This window comes from Parambassis ranga, chromosome 18 (genome assembly GCF_900634625.1).
Source record: "Parambassis ranga chromosome 18, fParRan2.1, whole genome shotgun sequence".
NCBI classification, from domain to species: domain Eukaryota; kingdom Metazoa; phylum Chordata; class Actinopteri; family Ambassidae; genus Parambassis; species Parambassis ranga.
In genome coordinates this window covers 9,038,190-9,058,923 of record NC_041038.1, presented here as the reverse complement: position 1 = coordinate 9,058,923, position 20,734 = coordinate 9,038,190, and the positions used below count along the sequence as shown (strand labels likewise).

General features: G+C 43.4%; 3 protein-coding genes across 5 annotated transcripts; 2 read left to right on the top strand and 1 right to left on the bottom strand.

Annotated features, from left to right (window-relative positions):
• The first annotated feature begins 1,444 nt into the window (after positions 1-1,444).
• Positions 1,445-9,405, top strand: LOC114450784 (solute carrier family 2, facilitated glucose transporter member 1-like). The gene is made up of 11 exons (XM_028429167.1): positions 1,445-1,742; positions 3,075-3,170; positions 4,395-4,555; positions 5,505-5,629; positions 5,753-5,868; positions 5,946-6,108; positions 6,204-6,391; positions 6,545-6,649; positions 7,098-7,199; positions 7,279-7,482; positions 7,570-9,405. The coding sequence occupies exons 1-11, from the start codon at positions 1,710-1,712 to the stop codon at positions 7,798-7,800; spliced, it is 1,524 nt and encodes a 507-aa protein (XP_028284968.1). The 5' UTR covers positions 1,445-1,709; the 3' UTR covers positions 7,801-9,405.
• Positions 9,406-9,408: 3 nt separating this feature from the next.
• Positions 9,409-12,819, bottom strand: LOC114450792 (Y-box-binding protein 2-B-like). Of its 2 annotated transcripts, XM_028429178.1 has the most exons (11): positions 12,677-12,819; positions 12,189-12,272; positions 12,023-12,086; positions 11,592-11,625; positions 11,428-11,517; positions 11,097-11,339; positions 10,933-11,021; positions 10,654-10,864; positions 10,433-10,561; positions 10,284-10,357; positions 9,409-10,053 (listed from the first exon to the last, which is right to left on the bottom strand). In XM_028429178.1, exons 1-10 carry the CDS (start codon positions 12,753-12,755, stop codon positions 10,322-10,324), a joined length of 1,059 nt encoding a protein of 352 aa, XP_028284979.1. In that variant the 5' UTR covers positions 12,756-12,819; the 3' UTR covers positions 9,409-10,053; positions 10,284-10,321. The 2 variants fall into 2 exon arrangements, with proteins under 2 accessions (XP_028284979.1, XP_028284980.1); XM_028429179.1 differs by lacking the exon at positions 12,189-12,272.
• Positions 12,820-14,590: 1,771 nt separating this feature from the next.
• On the top strand, positions 14,591-20,192 carry LOC114450807 (eukaryotic translation initiation factor 5A-1). Of its 2 annotated transcripts, none has more exons than XM_028429200.1 (6): positions 14,591-14,994; positions 16,914-17,083; positions 17,402-17,506; positions 18,419-18,550; positions 18,701-18,773; positions 19,648-20,192. In XM_028429200.1, exons 2-5 carry the CDS (start codon positions 16,916-16,918, stop codon positions 18,761-18,763), a joined length of 468 nt encoding a protein of 155 aa, XP_028285001.1. In that variant the 5' UTR covers positions 14,591-14,994; positions 16,914-16,915; the 3' UTR covers positions 18,764-18,773; positions 19,648-20,192. The 2 variants fall into 2 exon arrangements, with proteins under 2 accessions (XP_028285001.1, XP_028285000.1); XM_028429199.1 differs by having other exon boundaries at positions 14,593-14,994; positions 16,911-17,083.
• The last annotated feature ends 542 nt before the right edge of the window (positions 20,193-20,734 follow it).

Here is a 20,734-nt window from a genome sequence, read left to right as displayed (position 1 = left end):
TATATAGTAAAGCTTGGCAGTGATGTTTGTTTCTAAAGTTTTTGAACATATACATTTTACATTTTCTCCCAACAAACAGCTGGTTTGGGTGGACGATGCTCCCTGTGCTCCAAATGTGACCATCAACACCTGTCAGCCGTCACATGACTTTATTCACAGTGTCATGATTTTAAACCAGGTGACCCCACCAATCACACACACATCACACACAGGTCATTACAAGGAGGAATGATACTTACACCCATCTGGACAGTGACAGAGGACAGTCACATGTTGTTTGCGTCACCGTGGTGGTGTGATGTTTTGGGTCAGACAGCGGATTTGGGGACAACACAGGTGGCATTTTGAGCAGTTTTTGTTACTGAGTAGGGGTCTTTGCTGAGGGCAGGTTGTGAGTGTCTGTACTTGACGTTCTTGGCTCTGTCTGTATGAATTCATGTGATACTTTTTGGAAACATTATCTTGTCTGTATCCCCCCCTGGTTGCGTATATAAAACCCTTTAACTGGCAGGGGCTCCTCGCCACTGTTCTGAAGGTGTAGAGTTTCTCTACATTTAGTTAGACTCACACATGACTGTGCTTGGGGCCCTAGCGTTGGATGAGGGGTGTCGGGTTCTCCGAGTATGAGGACAGCAACAGGCAAAGGCAGAATAGGGGAGAGTGGCGTGAGGTGGGGGTGTGTCCGCAAGGAGAGGCCGTGATTCACTTTATTATGGGGGGGTCTGGAGTAGATATTTTCCTACTGAGGACTTAGTGATTTGTACTCCTCCCGCCCATCCCACCACACACCCCCTTTAGTCCCGTCCCCAAACTTCCCCTGACCCGCACTGCTAACTCAGGTGGCCCGGCCCAAATTTAGGGCCCACCTGTTGTCCGATGAGATTAGGCTTTGTTGTGTGCAACAGATAGTGGACAGGGAGGGTTTGTGCAAGAGCGAGCGGGGATGGTGTGTGACCTCTTTGGCATGTGATCTGAAATAGAAAGGGATTTGTGACGGACAATGGCAAAGGGAGAGACGAGCCCCTCTTTTGCTGAGAAATGTTGAGTCACTCTGGGTTTGCCTGACGTTCTTGTTTGTATATTTATTCATGTCTCAGATTTAATTGCAAGTTTTGCGCTTTATGAAGAAGAAAGAAATGTAAGCGGGTCAGTTCTCACACTGGCTTGTGGACATCATGTAACACTGCTCATAAAAGTGGGCTTTATAACCAAATTTGGCCCTTTGGAGCCCCAGAGACTGATGAATGATTGTTGATACAAAGAGGAATCTTAAAATGTAATCACACCTCTTATGATTCAGTGCTTCACACAACAATAAAAACCAGACACCCTTAGCATTGCACAGCATGGTCTCCCCCCTTCAACCAATAGTAATATGATCAAGTGAGCCTCCTGCTTGTGTCTTGACCTCTGTTGCAGGAACTCAAGATCAGTCCTTAACGCTCCCAACCCCTCTCCTTTAAACGAAAGAGAGAGAGAGAGTGAGAGAGAGAGAGAGGGAAAAAGAGGCGTGCACGTGGGTGTGCTGCTGTCACTATCCCAGCTGGACGGAGAACACAAACTTCAAAAGAAGGGAGGACAACCTGCGGGACAGGACACAGCCGACAGATCACTTTCGGCTTGTGGATTTATTTTGTTTTTGGTGCTTTAACGTTCACGCTGGGGGTTGGCCTTCATTCCCACCTGGAGTTCTTGAGGTCGCCGCAGCCATGCCAGCTGGGTTTCAGCAACTCGGAGGGGAGGTTGGTGGTCACATGTGAAGAGTTTAAAAAGCGAGTGTGTGTTTTATGAATTAGCTGTTGATTTGAAGCTTACATAACGTGAAGGATGTGAGTTTACACTGAGCTTGACCTGGTTGAGGTTGCACACTTTACTGTGTGTCAATTTGTCAATGCTAAAAAACAATACACGGAAGATAAAAAAGAAGTGTAAGCAGAACAGTCAATGTATAAAATAAAATGACCTTCAAATACCTGCGTATACAACTCAGGGCTCTGGCCACCTATTCAGCAGTTTGACTGGTTCCTTTTTGCCACCCCTTACAAACAAAAGCGGTGTCTAATCCTCACTACACCTCTTTCTGAGAAACCATTTCCAAGCATCTATTTCCATGTAAAGCAGTTGTTCTTATATGTATCATCAATGGATCAGTAATTAAAAAGCATATTGTAATTCTTGATCAGATTACTGTGTGTTCTGGTGACATAAAAATGAAGCATATCTAGGCTGAACCTTTACCTTTTCTGCAAGGACACACACACACACACACACACTTACACTTTTGTTTTGGTTGGTGAATACTAAACAGCACTTTGATAGAGACTCAACAAAGCAAGGTCAAGACGCACTACTCAGACAACATACGTTTAAAAATTTAAAAAGGAAATTATACTGTTGCATTGGCTGGATTTAAACAAAAATGCAAATGTCTACAGGTTGATATATAAAAATGTTAACAATGCATCAGGTGTATGCTCTGATTTCTTCGCAATACAAACCTTTTTTTTTGTACACATATGAAATTAACCATTAAAGCTTGTTTCCCTGTTCAGGAAGTGACACTGGCTTTTTATCCAGCAGTTTTTAAAAAAGGCTTTATAAGCTCAAATTTGACACTTCACTAGCATAAAAACCACCCCACTCCTTTAGTCTTTTAACGCTTAATGGGTGGCCCCTTATCTGGTATGGATTGAACACACTTTGTTTGAGGGGAAGCCACATTTCTCCAAGGACATCTTGTCTGTCAGAGTGGAGACAGGTGCTGCTGGCTTGATGAGAAACTCTTCAGGGTGGGCGCCTGAACTTTAGCAGTAAAGTAGCCTGGACGGGACCAAAGAGAATCTTCTCTCATCAGGATAACAGTTTTATATATATATATATATATTTAGTTGGTGTTAGTAGAGCAGGGACATGTAGTGTAATTGAATACAGGCTGTCCAGTTAAGCTCTCGTACTATTTGCCATTATTACAAGACACTTCTCAGATATACTCACTGTTCTGAAAATAGATGCCAGCTCTCATTGTGTGTGTGTGTGTGTCTGTGTGTGTGTGTGTGTGTGTGTGTGCACCCCAGACGGTGACCGGAACCCTTGCTCTCTCAGTCTTCACTGCTGTTTTGGGATCTCTGGAGTTTGGCTACAACATCGGTGTAATTAATGCACCTCAGAAGGTAAAAATACAAAGAATTCATGCTAGGATAATATGTGAAACAACCTGGAAATAACATGTGTAACCGGTATGTTGAATAAAAGGAGAAAAACAGCATTAAAGGGGCAATATGTACATTTCAAAAATGAGGTTTTTTGTTTGGTTTCTGAGCCCAAATGTCCTTAACTTCCTGAGCCCAATGAGACTGTATGTTTATTTCTACTATTGCTAATCTTTGCTACAGAACAGAAATAATCCAATAACCAACCTGCATGACCAGGCCTCCAGCGCTAAACATCACCTGCTGTCATTAAGCCAGCTCAGACCTACACATGAATATGCAGCTGTGCTGGTCTACAGCATTGAATATGTCCACTATAAAGGCTCAGATGCTGGCAATTTCTGTTGGTTATGATCTTATTCCCACATAAAAATCCTTTGTCCAAGCACATTTTATGCTAAGCTAAAATGAGCTTAAACCATTGTTGAGTTTCATTCATGCAAGTACATAAATTAGTACCTGCTGCTCAGCATGGTAACTTCTTTGACAGCTGTTTTTCTTTATATTCTGTTTACTGACAATCTTACAAACTGCACCTGCAGTTGAAGTGCTGGTGTAATATGCAGGTTGCTGATGCAGTGATATTTAACCAAACATAAATAATAAGCACATTTCCTGATTTAATTTGACACCATAACAACCTTCCCCTGCTGATAGTGTTCAGAAAATAAACGTGTGAGGTGGAAAGCTGTGCACATGATTCTGTGAAGCCATCCAAATAAATGTCAGATGATTCCATTTAAAAGAGGAGAATGTAATAGTAGAGAATCTATATAACAGATGCAGGAAGGAAGGGATTGTCTGCTGTGCACACATATAGATCCTTCAAACACAAACACTGCATGTACTGTACTGTACTGTAATGTAATGTATATATAGATGGAGGCACATGACGTTAAAAACGTGACTTGCTCTCGCCATAAAACGTGTCACTGCTCATGTTCCAGACACATCTGATGTTCCGGTGTGGCGCTACAGCACGGAAAAAATGCATCCAGTATGATTTACAAGTGCCTAACTACCACAAGCATCACAGTGTGTTACAGGACATCACAAAACCGCCGCTTAAATTACACATATCAATGTCACGCCATACTGAACAGGGTGCCTGAAGCATTAACAGTCAGTCAGGGACATGAGTAACATAGAGGTCGGGTAATAACGGTTTCTTTGCACCCCCTGCAGATTATTGAGGAGGACTACAACGCCACATGGCATCACCGGTACGGAGAGTCCATCCCCACAGGGACCCTCACCTCCCTCTGGTCACTGTCTGTGGCCATCTTCTCCATCGGGGGCATGCTGTCCTCATTCTGTGTGGGGTTTGTCTCTGAGTGGCTGGGCAGGTAGGAGAGCTCACGCTTGATGTCTTCATTTTAAAACAAAAGTTTGCCTGATGAACCCCATGTGTCACAAAAACAATCCAGCATGGACCCCAACATTCATTCAAGGGAAACTCCGTCCAGAATGTCACTCGTCGACCCAGTTTCCTGCTGTAAAATGAGCCGGGATTGCAAACTGGACAGCTTCCCCTGTCTGAAAGGGGAGCTGAAGTAGCACTGGGCCAGGAGAAGGTGTAGGCCAGAGTGGGTTGTAGGGGTGCACTCAGAACAAGGTCTTCCTAAAAAAAGCCTCTACCAGCTGGCACCAGAGCTGCTGTGACCTCAGAGGTCAACGTGATTTAGATGCAGCTCCTGTGTCCTGTAAGCACAGATGTTAACTGTAGATCTGATTGTTTTTTGGGTGAATCATATCAATTTTGAACATAATTACATCCTCATTCTGTCTGGAGACACAAAAAATAAGCAGTTCATGTTTGCAGCCCCTTATGATGTCAAAAGGGGAAAAGTCTGGGATCGTTCAAACATGCATTTGTTCTGCTGCATCATTTTGGACAAAGTTCTCATGATGCACAGTCAACTTTTAGAAATGGGCGGGGCCAGAAGCAGCATTTAAAGCTACAGACAACTCGTGTATTATAGCATGTTAGAATGAATGACCTGTCTTTTGAATATTGGTCATAAAAGTACTCAAATTAAAACAGAAATTGCATAAACTTCAAACTAACACATTTGCTGAACTCTTCTTTCTGTGTTGTCTGTGTGTTTTTATAACATTTTGCACCATAAATAAAAAGGACTACATACTGTTTCCAGTGCCACTAAAACCTTCAGTGTCTCTGCATGTTGCTGCCCTCTGGTGGCTGAAATATACCTGCATGTCATGGTGATTTCCACACAGTAATGATGGAGTATATATAACATGTGAGTAACTCCAATGATGCCTTTCTTCTAGGAGGAAAGCCATGCTCATAAACAACCTGTTTGCCTTCATTGGTGGGAGTCTGATGGGAATGTCAAAGCTGTGTCGCTCCTTTGAAATGATGATCCTTGGACGCTTCGTCATCGGTGCCTACTGTGGTGAGGGCATAATTTAGTATCTAACTAACCTAAAAATCACAGAATGACACATTGTTTGCCTGTTTCCAGCTGATGTCTTGCCTGATTTTTTTTGTCTTTCTTCCTGGTGTTTCCTCTCTGCAGGGTTGGCCTCCGGTTTGACACCCATGTATGTTGGTGAGATAGCACCTACAAGTCTTAGAGGGGCACTGGGCACACTGCACCAACTGGCTATAGTCACTGGTATTCTCATAGCACAGGTAGGCCGCTAGTAGATGTCTTTAGGTCATCTCTTGGCCTTCAACCGACAATCCTGTCTTTAAATCATTAATTGCAGGTCCTCGGTCTGGAGTCGTTACTCGGCAGTGAGCACTTGTGGCCCGTCCTGCTGGGTTTAACTGTTGTGCCGACTGTACTTCAGATGGCCCTGCTGCCCTTTTGCCCCGAGAGCCCCCGATTCCTCTACATTGTGCGATGTAAGGAGCACCACGCCAAGAGCGGTGAGTGACACAAACCACACAAACTGGATTAATGTCCTTTAAATAAAGCAGTACAGATGAAGCTAATGATCCAGTATTTTTCCCCTTTTGCACAGGCCTGAGGAGGTTAACAGGGAGGCAGGAGGTGGGTGACATCCTAGCAGAGATGAAGGAGGAGAAGAGGAGGATGGACATGGAGAGGAAGGTGTCCATCCCAGAGCTCTTTCGCTCCACGCTTTACCGTCAGCCCATCATCGTCTCCATCCTCCTGCAGCTCTCTCAGCAGCTGTCTGGGGTCAATGCAGTGAGTCAAGGGTTCTATTTATGGTGACTGACACACAGCTAAAAACGTTACATCTATCGCAGTGAGATCATTGTGGCTTAAATATATACATAATCATCTTGCAAATCATCCAGATCAGTGCAGTTTATACTGATCTGTTTGCCCCTTTGGCAGATTTTCTACTACTCCACCAGTATTTTCATGAAGGCAGGAGTCCAGAGTCCAGTTTACGCCACCATAGGAGCTGGAGTGGTAAACTGTGCTTTCACTGTGGTCTCGGTAAGACATGTCTTCATTTCTTTCACACGCTCCTCCATTACTACACTCAAAAGTGGTAAATCCTTTGTGAATCTACTTTGATAAAGTCTACAGGCCAAACATGTGCCACAGCATTGTCTCTATTACTGTTTAACACGTTTATCAAAGAGTAAATAAGAGGAAGCAGGTCACCCTTTTTTTCTGCCTTTCCAGTACTCTTGAATCCAAGTAGGCCAAGTTTGGTTTGGCAGGTCAAGATTTTTCAATGTCATTAAATAGGGCATGGAGGAAGCATGATTTTAGTCAGCTGGTCTACTAGTTAGAAAACATACCTTCAAACTAACATGTCATGAACATAATTTTACTTCCTCAGTATTTTTCTGACAAAGCGAACTAAAATGAGACAAGAGACAAGGTTGCTACGGAGGAAAGCAGCTTGGCTGTTACCATGTTTGCTTCTTATTCCCAGCTCTTCCTGGTAGAAAGGATGGGTCGGCGGACGCTCCACATGCTAGGATTGGGAGGCATGTGCATCTGCGCCATCATCATGACCACGGCCCTGGCTTTACTCGTGAGTGATCCAATGATCCAGTGTTGTGGGCGCACCAGTCTTCACAAACCTCTGACTCCTCTGTTCTTCCACCTGACAGGACAGCATTCCTTGGATGAGCTACATCAGCATGCTGTCTATCTTCGGCTTTGTGGCCTTCTTTGAGGTCGGCCCGGGTCCAATCCCCTGGTTCTTTGTAGCTGAGCTGTTCTCTCAGGGTCCGAGGCCGGCTGCCATGGCTGTGGCGGGTTGTTCCAACTGGACCGCCAACTTCATCATTGGCATGTGCTTCCAATATGTTGCTGTGAGTTACCTTCCAAAGATACAATCAAAGATTAGCTCTTATTCCACTCCTCATCACCTCATGACCTTTCTCCTCTCTGTCCCTCAGGATCTTTGCGGGCCATACGTCTTCCTGATCTTCGCTGCCCTCCTCCTCTTCTTCCTCATCTTCACATTCTTCCGGGTGCCAGAGACGCGGGGCAAGACCTTCGACCAGATCGCGGCCAACTTCCACCAGCACTCGGCAGGAGGGCTGATGGACATGGACATGAATATAGACATGGACAGGGACAAACACTGCACAGAGTTGGACTACTTGGGGGACGAAAGCATCAACTGAAGAGTGAATAGTAGGGGTGGAACGGTTCACAAAATCCACGGTTCGGTTTGTATCACGGTTCTGTGGTCACGGTTTTGGGTTCGGTTCGGTTTACACTGTTGAGGTTTAACCCTGGAAAAACCATAGATGACCACTATATTGCAAAAAGTATTCACTCATCCATCCAAATAATTGAATTCAGAAATTTCCTCATTACCAAATAAGTTACAAAGGGTGGGCTGACATCATATGAAACCCTATGGATTAAAAATGTGGCTTAAGTTTATATGTGTGTAAAGATAGTTAAGCTTCAGAGAGATGCTCCAACTCCTCAGTAAGAAAAGTAGCTATTGGCTGTCCCACTACATGACGTCATTGCATAATTAAAAGTGTTCGAATTACCAATGTTTTTTTGAATTTTGCCATTGAAACATGCTAATTACATCCTGTTCTGTAAGCCATGACAGGACCAGCAGCAGCTTTGTGCAAGATTGGACGCAGAGTGGTGTGGGTCTCATCTGTGCTCTGACTGCAGAACGACAGGTGCTTTCACATTAGTCTCCAAAATTCATCAGAGAAAGCTGCTAGATTTGTCGCTAGTTACTTGTGAGAAAAAAAAATATTTGAAAAGTCACCAAGTTGCACATGTCCAGAACCGAACAAAACACACCCTGAACCGTGACACATGTACCGAAAAGTTATGATTTTTTTTTTTTTGCTGAACCGCCCAATGCCTACTGAATAGTGGAGAAAAGTCAACCATGAACTGTACGTACTGGCCTGACTCAGACCTTTGTATTTTATTCTGACCTGTATATTGAGGTCTATTCGTTAAGATTGTGGTGCCAAAGCAGTGTTAAAAAGTGTGTGACATATTGAGGTGTTTTGGCATTTGATTAAGGTTAAGAATTCAGGCTATAAAAACTAAGCAGCACATAAGAACGATACTGTATGTCTGGACTGCCAGTGTGGCAGGGTTTGATTCCATGGTGATGCACACGGTTGCCATATTGACAGACGGAGGTGGAGAGACTTTGGAATTCCTGCACTTTACAAAAACAAAGACATCCAAAGTTTCTAGGAACAGAAACAGTAGGATAAACAGGCATGAAGGTTTTAAATGAAGATGGGAACACATGGCATGCCTATTTTTACGATTTAGTCTCAATACTTCTAAATATGAGATGCCAGCTGTCTAATCATGTGTGTTCCCAGCTTTAAGTGTTTTTTTTTTCCTTTTTCCTAATCATTGCACAATCTGCAGAAATGCTACTTTTAAGAGAATCTATTTTGGTACTTTAACGTGTATATAAAGTGTGATGCTTGGTTGTTGATGTTTAAAAAAAAAAAAAAGGTATGAGGGTCTAAACGTTACAAATCTTGATGCACTCCAGCTGGCGTTTGGTTTTGTAAACAAAGGCTCCATATACTGTACCGAAGTGAGACGTGCAATCACAAGTGTAGATGACTGTCTATTTTTAAATACTGGTGTGTATCACTTTTTAAGATCTGTAATTTATATTGAGTGAATATTGATGCTGTGGTCAAGTACTGTAAATAATGTTACTGAGAACACCTGAACGCCTTCATTAAAATTTATGAAGTCAAGGAGAAATAAGACCTAAATCCTGAGATTTGCAAACATGATTTATTAATTGGCGTTTTAAGTACTGACATTGCACATAATCCCCTCCAAAAAGGAAAAAAAAAGCACACACAAATAAGAACAACAAAAGAAATAAAGGTTTTCTTCTTCAATCCATCCTCAACTGAGGAGATGAAGGGAGTTAGCTTGTTTCAAGAAGAGACTGAGGTGACAACTAAACGGACTCCCATAATGCAACACCACCAACTGCACATCTGCTTGGGGTTCCCTCTTCAACCAAATTAAAAAGCAAAATAAACAAGGCTGATTCCTCTATATAAACGCTCTAATCTGCCCCATCTGGTTAATTAAAGAAAATTTGTTTCTAATCAAGGGAGGTTGGAATAACTGGGCTTCCAAGCAGACCGTCCATTCTTTCCCAATTTTTCTTTTTTTTTCTCTTTTTTTTTTAAGTCTAAATATGTACCCACCACCCACCCGTTTCCCTTTTCCTTTCTTTTCACCAACCCCATCCCATCCCCCTCTCCGAATGTCCGAAGACAAGACGAAGGCGGGAAGAGGAGGTCTGAGGGATGACCGAAAGAGAGCGTGGGTTGGAGGATGGGGGGGGGGGCAGGGGGGAGTGCAGTGCATGTGTTCCGAAATGTCCAGTCCTCCAACCCAAAGACCTAAGAAACACAAAACAAAGAAATAAAAAAATGTACAGGCACAGGGACACAAACGACACCTGAAACGAGGATTTTCCCCTTGAACTCCTGCCTTCCTAAAGTCTCAATATAAAGACATCCATGAAATCTATTCGCCTAAACAGCCTATTAATGTCCATCATGTGGCACAAGAAGTGTAACCCTACACCCTCATGTGTCCACCGTTGCACTACTTCAGTGTGGGCTCCCACCTCTTGCCAAGGGTCATGGGACTGTCCTCTCACGGACGTCACTCAGTCTGTGCTGGGACTGTTGTGGCAGCTGCCTGCAGAAGGAAAGGAAACAGGACGTGTGTCAATGTGACAGAAAAACCAGATGATTAAGTGTTTCAGCGCCTTACCTCAGATGATTTTGGCGTTTTAGGAGACATTTTGGGGGATGACTTCGGTGATTTTGATGCAGATTTCATTTCGGTTGATTTTGTCTGAGGCGGGGTACCAGGCTCTGACGCAGACTTTTCTGCATCATTCTTCAATAAGTGCAGAACAGGTGTCAAAAACACATCGTTATCTATCAGAAATCATTCATCTGCTGTAGTTCCCTTCTTGCACCCTCACATACTTTTGAGGTGGAGGACTCTGAGTTTCTTTGCCTGCGTCTTCTTGTCTGGCGTCGCTGTTTCTGGCCTTGGTCCTCAGCTCCCTCTCCATTGGTCTGTGGGCCCTCGGAGGCCTCCGTCTGTTTCACCTCACCCTGGTCGTGACCGTCCTCTGGAGCAGCCATCTCCTGGCCATCTTTAGACTGATCAGAAGGTGGGCGAGGGCGGAAAGGTCTGAAGGTAAGGGAAAGAGGATTAGAAAGTTCCCTAATTTAAAGAAACAAATGCTTTTGCCAAATTACCTGCGATATCTCCGCCAGAATCTACGGCGAGGCGGCCGCTGTGTCTGGTCACCCTCGATGTTTTCATCCTTCTGCTCTCCATTTTCACCCTGATACAGGGAAAAGTATAGATTTTAACTTCGACAAAGAACCTCCCCTTTCGCCAACAAATGAATGTTGCTTACATCTTGCGCCTCTGGCCGTGGCCTACGCGGCCGACGGCGGCGCTGCTGAGGCCTAGCTCCGCCATTCTCCCCTGATCCGTCGGCCTCAGGAGCAGGGGCTTGTCCATCAGCTAGCTTGTCCTGGTCACTGGGCCGAGGGCTGCGAGGGAAGAACCGTCGACGGAAACGTCGTTTGTTGGGTGCATAGCGGCTACCTTTAACCGGAACACCGCCCGGTCCGGTTACATTGGCTGCTTCTGAGCCCTGCGAGGAGCCATTGACACCCACCATGATAGTGGACTGATACAGCAGTATCTAAACAACATATGTACAAACATTCTACAGTTTTTACCTTGGCTGACTCCATCACATCAAACTCCACAACTTCCCCATCTCCTACGCTGCGGAGGAACTTCCTAGGATTGTTCTTCTTGATCGCCGTCTGAGGAGAGGAGTTCAGGATCACAGAAGGCGGCACCATCAAACAACAGAAACATGAACGGCTGCTAGTCTTACCTGATGAACAAATACATCTTCTTTGGTGTCATTTCTGTGAGAAGAGGTGAACATTGCAAACTTTGAACAAGCTTATCAATACAAGGATTCCAGACAATGTGTGCAAAGAAGAGGAAAGTGGGGAGAAATTATAGCATTACATAGGGAGAAACATATGCTTAATGCCTCAGTTTATCAGAATTTAATCTCACTTTGAAGCCTCTGAACATCCATTTGCAGTATCAATTTTTTTAATTAGGCAACAATCACAGTGCTTTCTGGGAGTTTTTCTACCTTTTGGACAAAAAAAGAAACTCATTTTAACTTTTTTCTGTTCTTATGGCAAAGATTTGAAACATTTTCAGACAAATCTTGTAAAGGAAAAAGTCTTTTGAGTAATAAAATGTCCCCTTTTATTTATGGAAATCAGTAAAATAATATTTTAAATTTACCTGTTTATGAAGCCATATCCATTACGCACATTGAACCACTTCACTGTGCCTTGGACTGACGTGGCTGCAACAACACATGAGCACATATTTGAATATATGTAATCACAGAAAAACACCTCACTTACAGCCATTCAAAGAGCACAACAGTTATCTTTATCTTGCTTACAGGTGAATGGGAGTTCCGTGTTATCAATCATTAACAATAAGACTTTGAAACCAGGTCTGCACTGTAGGTCACGAGGGAGGAGTCCTAAACAACAATGTGTTAAAAAGTGGGTTAAAAAAATAAATAAAATAAAATTCAATAAATGCTGATACGAGACCTGCGCGAGTAGTTTCATTTAAACTACCTGTTTAATTGTCTCGTTCACAAGAAAATGATTTGCAGCTGTGCGCGCAACAGCTGATAAACAGCATATGTAGGTCACGCAGTGAAAGGGTTAACTTTGTGTTAACTCTCACACAAAACTAAAACGTGTTACTGTCAATACAGAAATGTGACTTCAAAGTTAAAACCACGCAGCACGTGTTGACTAAAAGTCCCGACATTTTCACTCATCTTCACGTGTCAGTTCAAATCCTCCAGGTGAACCACACACACACACACACACACACACACACACACACATCACCTGGAGCTCCTGTAACACCCACCTATAACTTTCCTCTCTGGCTGCGGTTTGTCTTCCACCGGGGCCGGTGGTGGAGCGCTGTGCGCCTCGGCGTCACTCATGCTTGCTTTTCGGATTACTACACTTCCACTCCCGGTCAACCCACCCTCCCAACTAAATTTTTATCCCGACATGCCCTCGGGTCGCCGGGCGGAAGATGCGCCCTCATTGGTTTGACAAGAACGCGAACTGGGCTCTGATTGGCCGCGTCACGTCGGCAATTGGGAGGGAAAAATGGACAGGTGGAGGACAGGTAAGGCTGAGAGAGGACGGGAAGTGTTAGGTGCAGCAAAATGACCGCTATTCAGTGGGAATTAGTTCTTCGTGTAACACATAAACTCTAAAAAACATGATTTAATGCTGAACTATTGATTAAGTGACTATTGATTTACGTGATTGGTTCTAAATGACAGGTTGGTGCTGGTTGCACATATTGTCACGATGTCTCATGATCCCACGTATTAGCTCAGATTTCTATTTTTGTAAGTGAAGCTAAATTCCCAAAAAATCCTAATATTTTGATACAACCGAGAAAAAAAGAAAAAACACAATACTATAATACTAATAGTATATAAAGAAATAATTATATGGAAGAATACACTGTGGTCAAAATACTGTATATTAAAAACACAGCATCAGTCCTTTAAATATAACATACATTATACACTATGGAACATTATGCTAATGGTATAAAATCACTTTCTGTTTCTTTCATGGTTGAAATATGAAAGAAAAAAAGTCTTGTAAAAATAGATCAGTATTTTCCCATTGAGATATCATAACGTAATATAAGGTTTAAACGTGACAAAGTGTTATTTTTGTTTACTTCTTTTACTTTTTATTCCCACCTGTTGAATCACTAATAAGAGGAGCGCTGCTTCCAGCCAGTAGGGGGCAGCACAGGTTGTGATTTGATAACCTACATGATCTTTTGAGTTTTAACGTGACTGGATGAGCTGTCCGCGCATGTTTCACTGACATTTTATATAAAAACTCTTCATCCTGATAATATTGTTACTACAATGGCTGACTTTTTTGTTTTAATTCTTCTGTGAACTTACACGACAGAAATAGGTTAATTGCATTTTAATGTTAACTACGCCTTTAACTGCAGCCCAGGAGTCGCAGGACTCCAGTTTCACCGCACTAAATTTAACCTTGCAGCTCTAAAGTCTGCCAAGTTCAGCGAAACCATTCACTGTGCAGGGAGGCCACGGGTCTCTGGACACAAAGAAAGACTCTAATTAGAAGTGTGATTAGCAGCAGAGGGAATCGCAAGCTGCTGGGACTCTGTGGATTAAGTTTTCAGTGATGCAGGGTAAAGAGATACGTGGAGCTGCTTTAAGGTCCTGTATACATCCCGATCTATACTTTCACTATACAGTGCGTGCATTTGAAGGCATTGGGAGTATAAACAGATAAACAGTGCGCTGTGCGCATTTTCAAAATGTTTGTTAATATTTTATATATGACAGAAAACTTGTGAAGTTAAATGGCAAAAAAGGGCGAAGTAAATAAAAGTAAAAAAGCGCAGCATGGAGCGCTGGAACCAAAAGGCTGCGCATGCGCAGAACTCGCTAAATTGCCGAGGTTGGTTTTATAGGCATTTACAATGAAGTCAGCATCATCCAGCATTAAGTTAGCGAGCAAAGAACCGGAACACACAATACTCCGCCTTCAGTATAAAAGCATGTCGTTGTGTTTATTATAGGACAGAAAAAAATTGACATTAAACGTCAAATAGTTCATAACATCATTAATAATTATAATATTATTTTCCGTCTCCATGGCAACTGTAAATTCCATCCTTTTGGTATTTTATTTTTATTGTGTATTAAAGTGATAATATGAGGTTTTATTGAGGCTTTTATTGTGACAGTTCTAGGAGTAAGTGCTGCAGCTGTCTAATGTTTTTTCATGTCCTGACAGCGGTGAGGAGCTGGATGAGGGAGAGACTAGAGAAGGTGGACTATAGGGTACAGACAGTACACATACACAGCGGGGTTCAGGGTTCTGGTTCTTTTCGGCCCGGCGGCTGACTTTACCTCTGTGCGAGGTTTAACTACAATCTGGACCACAGAGGCGAGGAAGAGGAGAGGCGAGTGGAATGACAGAGTAGGAATAAAAAAAGAGAGAGAGAAAGAAAGGGGGGAAAAAAGGGAGCGACATCCCAAAACAACCAAGGAGGAAAACAGAACCCGGCCAGGCGACCCGTTAGCACGGATCCAGAGAGGCAAAGAGGAGGAGGAGGAATTAAAGGGAGACTCGGTACCACAGCAGAGGAGACCCATTATCAGTAGGGTGAGTTCCTTATCAAAACATCCAATAGACGGGGCGTGTTTGCGCCTGAGCAGACGAGTTATCCTATGCACATGTCTGTCTGGAGCTATATTCCCTGTTAAACCCCCACAGCGAGGCACAAACTGCGGGCTGTTCCAGCGGAGGACCCCCGCATCCCCTAAGCTAACTTGTCACGTCCTAAAGGGGAGCTCCGCGCTCGCCTGTTAGCTAACATGGAAAACTACCCGACGCCCCCTGCGCTGTTTTCTTCTTAAGTTTTTACCACATGCTTGCATTTCATTTTTGTAATTGTGTTTTTTTTTTTGCACTAAGCTCGGTTAAAGTGGCTGATATCATCTCCTCGGAGCGCCGCTGCGCGCCGTAGCCATCACGAGTATTAGCTTAGTCATTATTCTACACGAACGGGCCAAAAAAATTTCCGTGTCTGTGGGCGTGTTACCGACCCACAGGAGGGGCCGGCGTCCACACACCAAGTCCACGTTAATGCTAAAGAGGGTTTGCGTGCGTTTAAATGATGCCGTTTTCGCCCCGGGAGCTTGGAGGGCCTCGGCCTCTGTGCAGTCAGTGCGCATGGATGCGGGGACACCGACCGCGGACGGGCCGTGGCACGCTCCGTGCGCACTAGGCCGCACCGCAGTCTGTTCAACACTGCGGACACACTCTCTGTAACAGCCTGACCACGGTGGGGCTGAGTTTATTTCGGTTTACAGCCTAAGAGGTTCCTGTCAAGTCAGTGACGCCGGCTTGAAATTTGATTTATGGCTTATTAGCGCGGATTAACGTCCCTGATCTAACACCAGGTGACCATCCCTCCTAATTGAGCACTTAGTGCGCACACCGTTATCAGATATGAGTGAGCTGTATAGCGGTGAAGTGGCAGCTGTGTACTCGTGGCAGCACCGCCAGCACAGCACGGCGCTTTAAAAAAGTTTGACGCACAGTTTCCTCCAAAACACTGATAATTAAAGTTAAACTCACTCACTTTTATATGTGTGTCTGTTTTGTACAGTAGAACTTTTTTTGTGTTGCCTTAGTGTAATAGAGGTGACAGCTCTCACTTTTGACTTTCTCACTTTAAGGGATTCCCATATATTTATATAAATATTAGCCATTGCATTCAAGCCCTCCATTAAATGAGGTACGTCTGTTTATTTCATTATTATTCTAGAGTTTTAAAACTGGTGTCTAACATCAAATGTAACCACAGCAACGGAGACAAAGTCTCTGTGCCCACATTTATGAAGCCACTTACAAACTGCATGTGCTGCAAAAGCAAAACATCGACTCAGTATTTGTCTCCAAAATAATACACAGACACCTAAACGTGTGTCATAATTAGGGATGTCCCGATCTGATCACGTGATTGGAAATCGGGCCCGATTACGTGATTTCAGACTCGATCGGAATCGGACATTACCTCCCGATCAGGACTCGAATATATGTTTATTAGGACTCTCAAAGTTAACGCCTTCTGTGCAGGGTGGTTCTGTGTGCGCAAGAGGTCCTAGTTCGAGACCTCGATGAGTCGCTGCGTCTGTGAAATCTCCTAGCGTGTCTGGACACACACACACACACACACACACACACACACACACACACACACACACACACACGTACACACACGTTTTGCTAGGATCGGATCGGGACTCGGTATCTGCAGATACTCAAAATCAAATGACTTGGACTCGGACTCGAGGGCAAAAAAACCTGATCGGGACATCCCTAGTCATAACACATATTTGTATGTACACATTGGTAGAGTTTGTGTAATTACCCTCCCTGCCAGAAGGGGGAGACAGAATGTCTGTGCTGTAGCTTTAAATCAGAATATCAAACATACCTAAATGAAACAGGTGGATAAGTCTTATTTTCTGTATGTATATCTGAACCTGTTTCCTGTGTCTTGGCTTCTGCAGCAGGCATGGCAGATGCAGAGCTGGACTTCACGACCGGTGATGCTGGGGCATCCGCCACCTACCCCATGCAGTGCTCTGCCCTGCGCAAGAATGGTTTTGTTGTGCTGAAAGGTCGACCCTGCAAGATTGTCGAGATGTCCACCTCCAAGACCGGCAAGCACGGCCACGCTAAGGTCAGTCAAGGGACCAGGACTGCAAAATTTAATGATTTGAAAACACTTTCAAATATAGTGCTGCTGAGACTGTGAATTATCACTGTGCTTCCATCCATTCTCCTCCTGAAGCAGACACAAGGTCACTCACATTAATATTAATGCACATTAATGGACACTTCAAGGTTGTACAAAAACATTAATGTGCCTCTGTTAGGTTACTGTGCCAATTCTAAAGATTCACTTTAAGTAGTTTGTGTGTTTATATTTGTTAAACATGGCATTGATACCCATTGTAACCGGCCTCTCTCATTGTGTGTCCCTGTGCTGCTGGTGCAGGTTCACTTGGTTGGAATCGACATCTTCTCTGGTAAGAAGTATGAAGATATTTGTCCCTCCACCCACAACATGGACGTCCCAAACATCAAGAGAATGGATTACCAGGTGAGACGGATGATGAGTGGTTATAGTTTATGTAGAACCTGCTCTCAAGCACAACAAATGTCCACACATGAAAAAGGAGTTCTCATATCTAGCATGAAATTTTGATTTGATTATGAGGAATGTATTATTTGGCCCTTACTGGGAAATGATGGTCATGATACCACAGTGATAAACACAAGTATGCTTTGGTGTCTAATAAGCAGAGGACATTTGGATAATTGTGCATGGCTGCTGGGGGACGGTTAGCAGTCGGAAGGCTATTTATAAAAGCAGCAAGATTATTGTATAATGGAGCATTCCTTCAGTGAGAAAAGATTTACAGACAAGAGAGAAAAAGAGAGCCAACATGCCATGTTTATCAGAACAGGAGATATGAATCTGAATTTGACTGTGAGCCCGTTATTGTACTTCATGTACACATAGAACACTGCACAGAGCGATCAACTTTTTACTGTCTTCCAGCTCATTGTTTTGGTGTTCAGGCCACAGTGTGACTGTTTTGCTTCAGTCTCAGCGCTCTTAGTTTGTTTGATGTTCTGCTATAAACCAGATGAGTGTTTGTTTGCTCCACTATCAGTGTGGAGACTGGGGAGAACCTGATATGTTGCCAGAGAAGTTGTCACTCGTAGCTTTCCAAACTGAGAATGGTGCAGGATTTCCTGCAGAAGGGAAACCATTTAGTCCCTGGTGCCCCTCATACACTCATGTCAGGAAGTCATTCACATTGACTAAGCGGATCACCCCACACACACACATACATTTACACAGCATCATCTTGCTGAAGTGTAATAGTGGAGATGCTTTGTAATGATGCCGGGCAGAGCAGGAACAGGAACAGGAAAAAAGCCCTAAGTGAATCACAACTAGCTACACGCTGACTCTTCACTGTTCACTTGTATCTCCTTCTTCAAGCTGATTGGGATCCAAGATGGCTACCTGTCCCTGCTCCAGGACAGCGGAGAGGTGAGAGAGGACCTGAAGATCCCTGAAGGGGACCTCGGGAAAGAGATAGAGAGCAAGCACGAAGCCGGAGAGGAGATCCTGGTGAGTGATGATGCCTCACTTCTATGGTGTCAGTAGGTTTAAGCAAGTGCAGCTGAGATAACTCTCCCATCTAATAGTGTGAAGCAGTTCATCGCCTGTGAGCATTGTTGCTGTTTAGTGAACCACCATGCTCTGATGCTCCTCCTCCAGATCACTGTTCTAAATGCAATGGATGAAGAAGCTGCGATTGGCATCAAAGCCTTGGGTAAATAAGCCACTGCAGGTAAATACAGAGCTACAGCTGTTTCCCCTCCTCTACACAACTACCGCCTGACCCAAGCCTGCCTGAAGAGGAGTGCATGTTTGTCATGTAAAAAAAAAAAAAATGCGTGTGTGTTTGGGTGTTACACCACCAGTCACTAGCATGTGTTTATGCCAGTGCAGTGTGTGTGTGAGAGACATCATGTACAATGGAGAAAAGGGGAAGGCAACTCCAATGTTTGACTCCAAAGGTTTAATGTTAGTGTTATTTACAGTTATGCATCTCCACCATACTGGAAATATCACTGTTTTTCATTTTAACGCATTACATAATTATAATTTTATGTAGATACATGTTTGAACTGGATGTATTAGCAAAGGTTTAAGATTTAAAATCGACAAAATCCAGTGACATTTTAGACTGCATGAAGTTACTGAGCAGAGTGCCACTGTGGATTTGCCTGCCCCTCCATATACTTTTAATTCCATCTTAACACTATTACGAACATGTGTATCATTCTTATGTAGCATTGAAATAATCCACTTTATTATTTAGGGAGCAATGTTATCATTCGTTCTGTGAGTCGCACTTCATTTTACAGCCTAGCCAGTCAGTTCCTGTATTTCTTTGCTCTTAAGGAGGTTTTCTTGTTATTGTTCTTATGCACTTTTTTTGGGCCGCGACTCACCTGCACACTGTGGGCTGTAGAATAAAGTGTCCACAAAAGATATGTTTAAATCTGTTGGGTGTTCTCAGATTTCTCCTGCAAAGCCTAGTTAAAGCACCTTTTTATTTTTTATTTTTTTTTTAAATATATTTCTCTTGTGCTTACTTTCTCTAATCCTTCCTGGACTTTTCTTTCTCCTTCTTTTTCCCCCTTGTAATTCTGTTTCAGGGGCAATCGTGATGCACTGGACCTGAGGGGAAAGGAGGGGATATTGCCTCGTCAATGCTATTCTCCCTCTCTTTTCTTTTCTTTTTTTCATACTCTACCCCCTCTTCACTCTTGTTTTTTTTTTTTTAACTCTCATTTGGGCTCAGTTTAAACATTTTAATAAGTAATTGGAAAATATCAAACTGTTAAATGCACACAGGATAAAACCACATCAGAGTCTGGATGTAGTGGAAGGATTGAGGTCTACAAATACAATAGAGTGTAGCTACCTTCCTTCAGGGGAAAGCTGTTAATAATGTCACAAATGTTTTGTTTTTATATAAATAAATATATATATATATGTTCCCGATTTATCAAGGGCTTCAACTCTAGATCTGCATTGTTCTGTTGAGGCTTGTTCAGTGTTTCGCCATACAGGGGGTGAATACAGGATTTTGTATTTCTCTATGGCACCGTTCTTTTAGCAGTTGATCTGAACAAGCCCCCCTCCTTCTGCTGTTTATCACCTGAAACTTGTCTATTAAACAAAGGTTACCAACATGGCACACCAAGGTTCAGTTGTTTCTTTTTTTTGCATCAAAATGTGTCAAAGAGAAACAAGACCCTGCTCAGGAACATTCTCACATACACTCAACAAAAATATAAACGCAACACTTTTGTTTTTGCTCCCATGTTTCATGAGATGGACTTGAAGATCTAAACTTCATTCCAGATACACAATATTACCATTCCTCTCAAACATTGTTCACAAATCTGTCTAAATGTGTGATAGTGAGCACTTCTGCTTTGCTGAGATAATCCATCCCACCTCACAGGTGTGCCACATCAAGATGCTGATCTGACATCATGATTAGTGCACAGGTGTACCTCAAACTGCCCACAATAAAAGGCCACCCTGAAATGTGCATTTTGTTTCTGCTTTATTGGCGGTCTGGGGACTCAGAACCAGTCAGTATCTGGTGTGACCACCATTTGCCTCATGCAGTGCAACACATCTTCTTCGCATAGAGTTTATCAGATTGTCTATTGTGGCCTGTGGAATGTTGGTCCACTCCTCTTCAATGGCTGTGCGAAGTTGCTGGATATT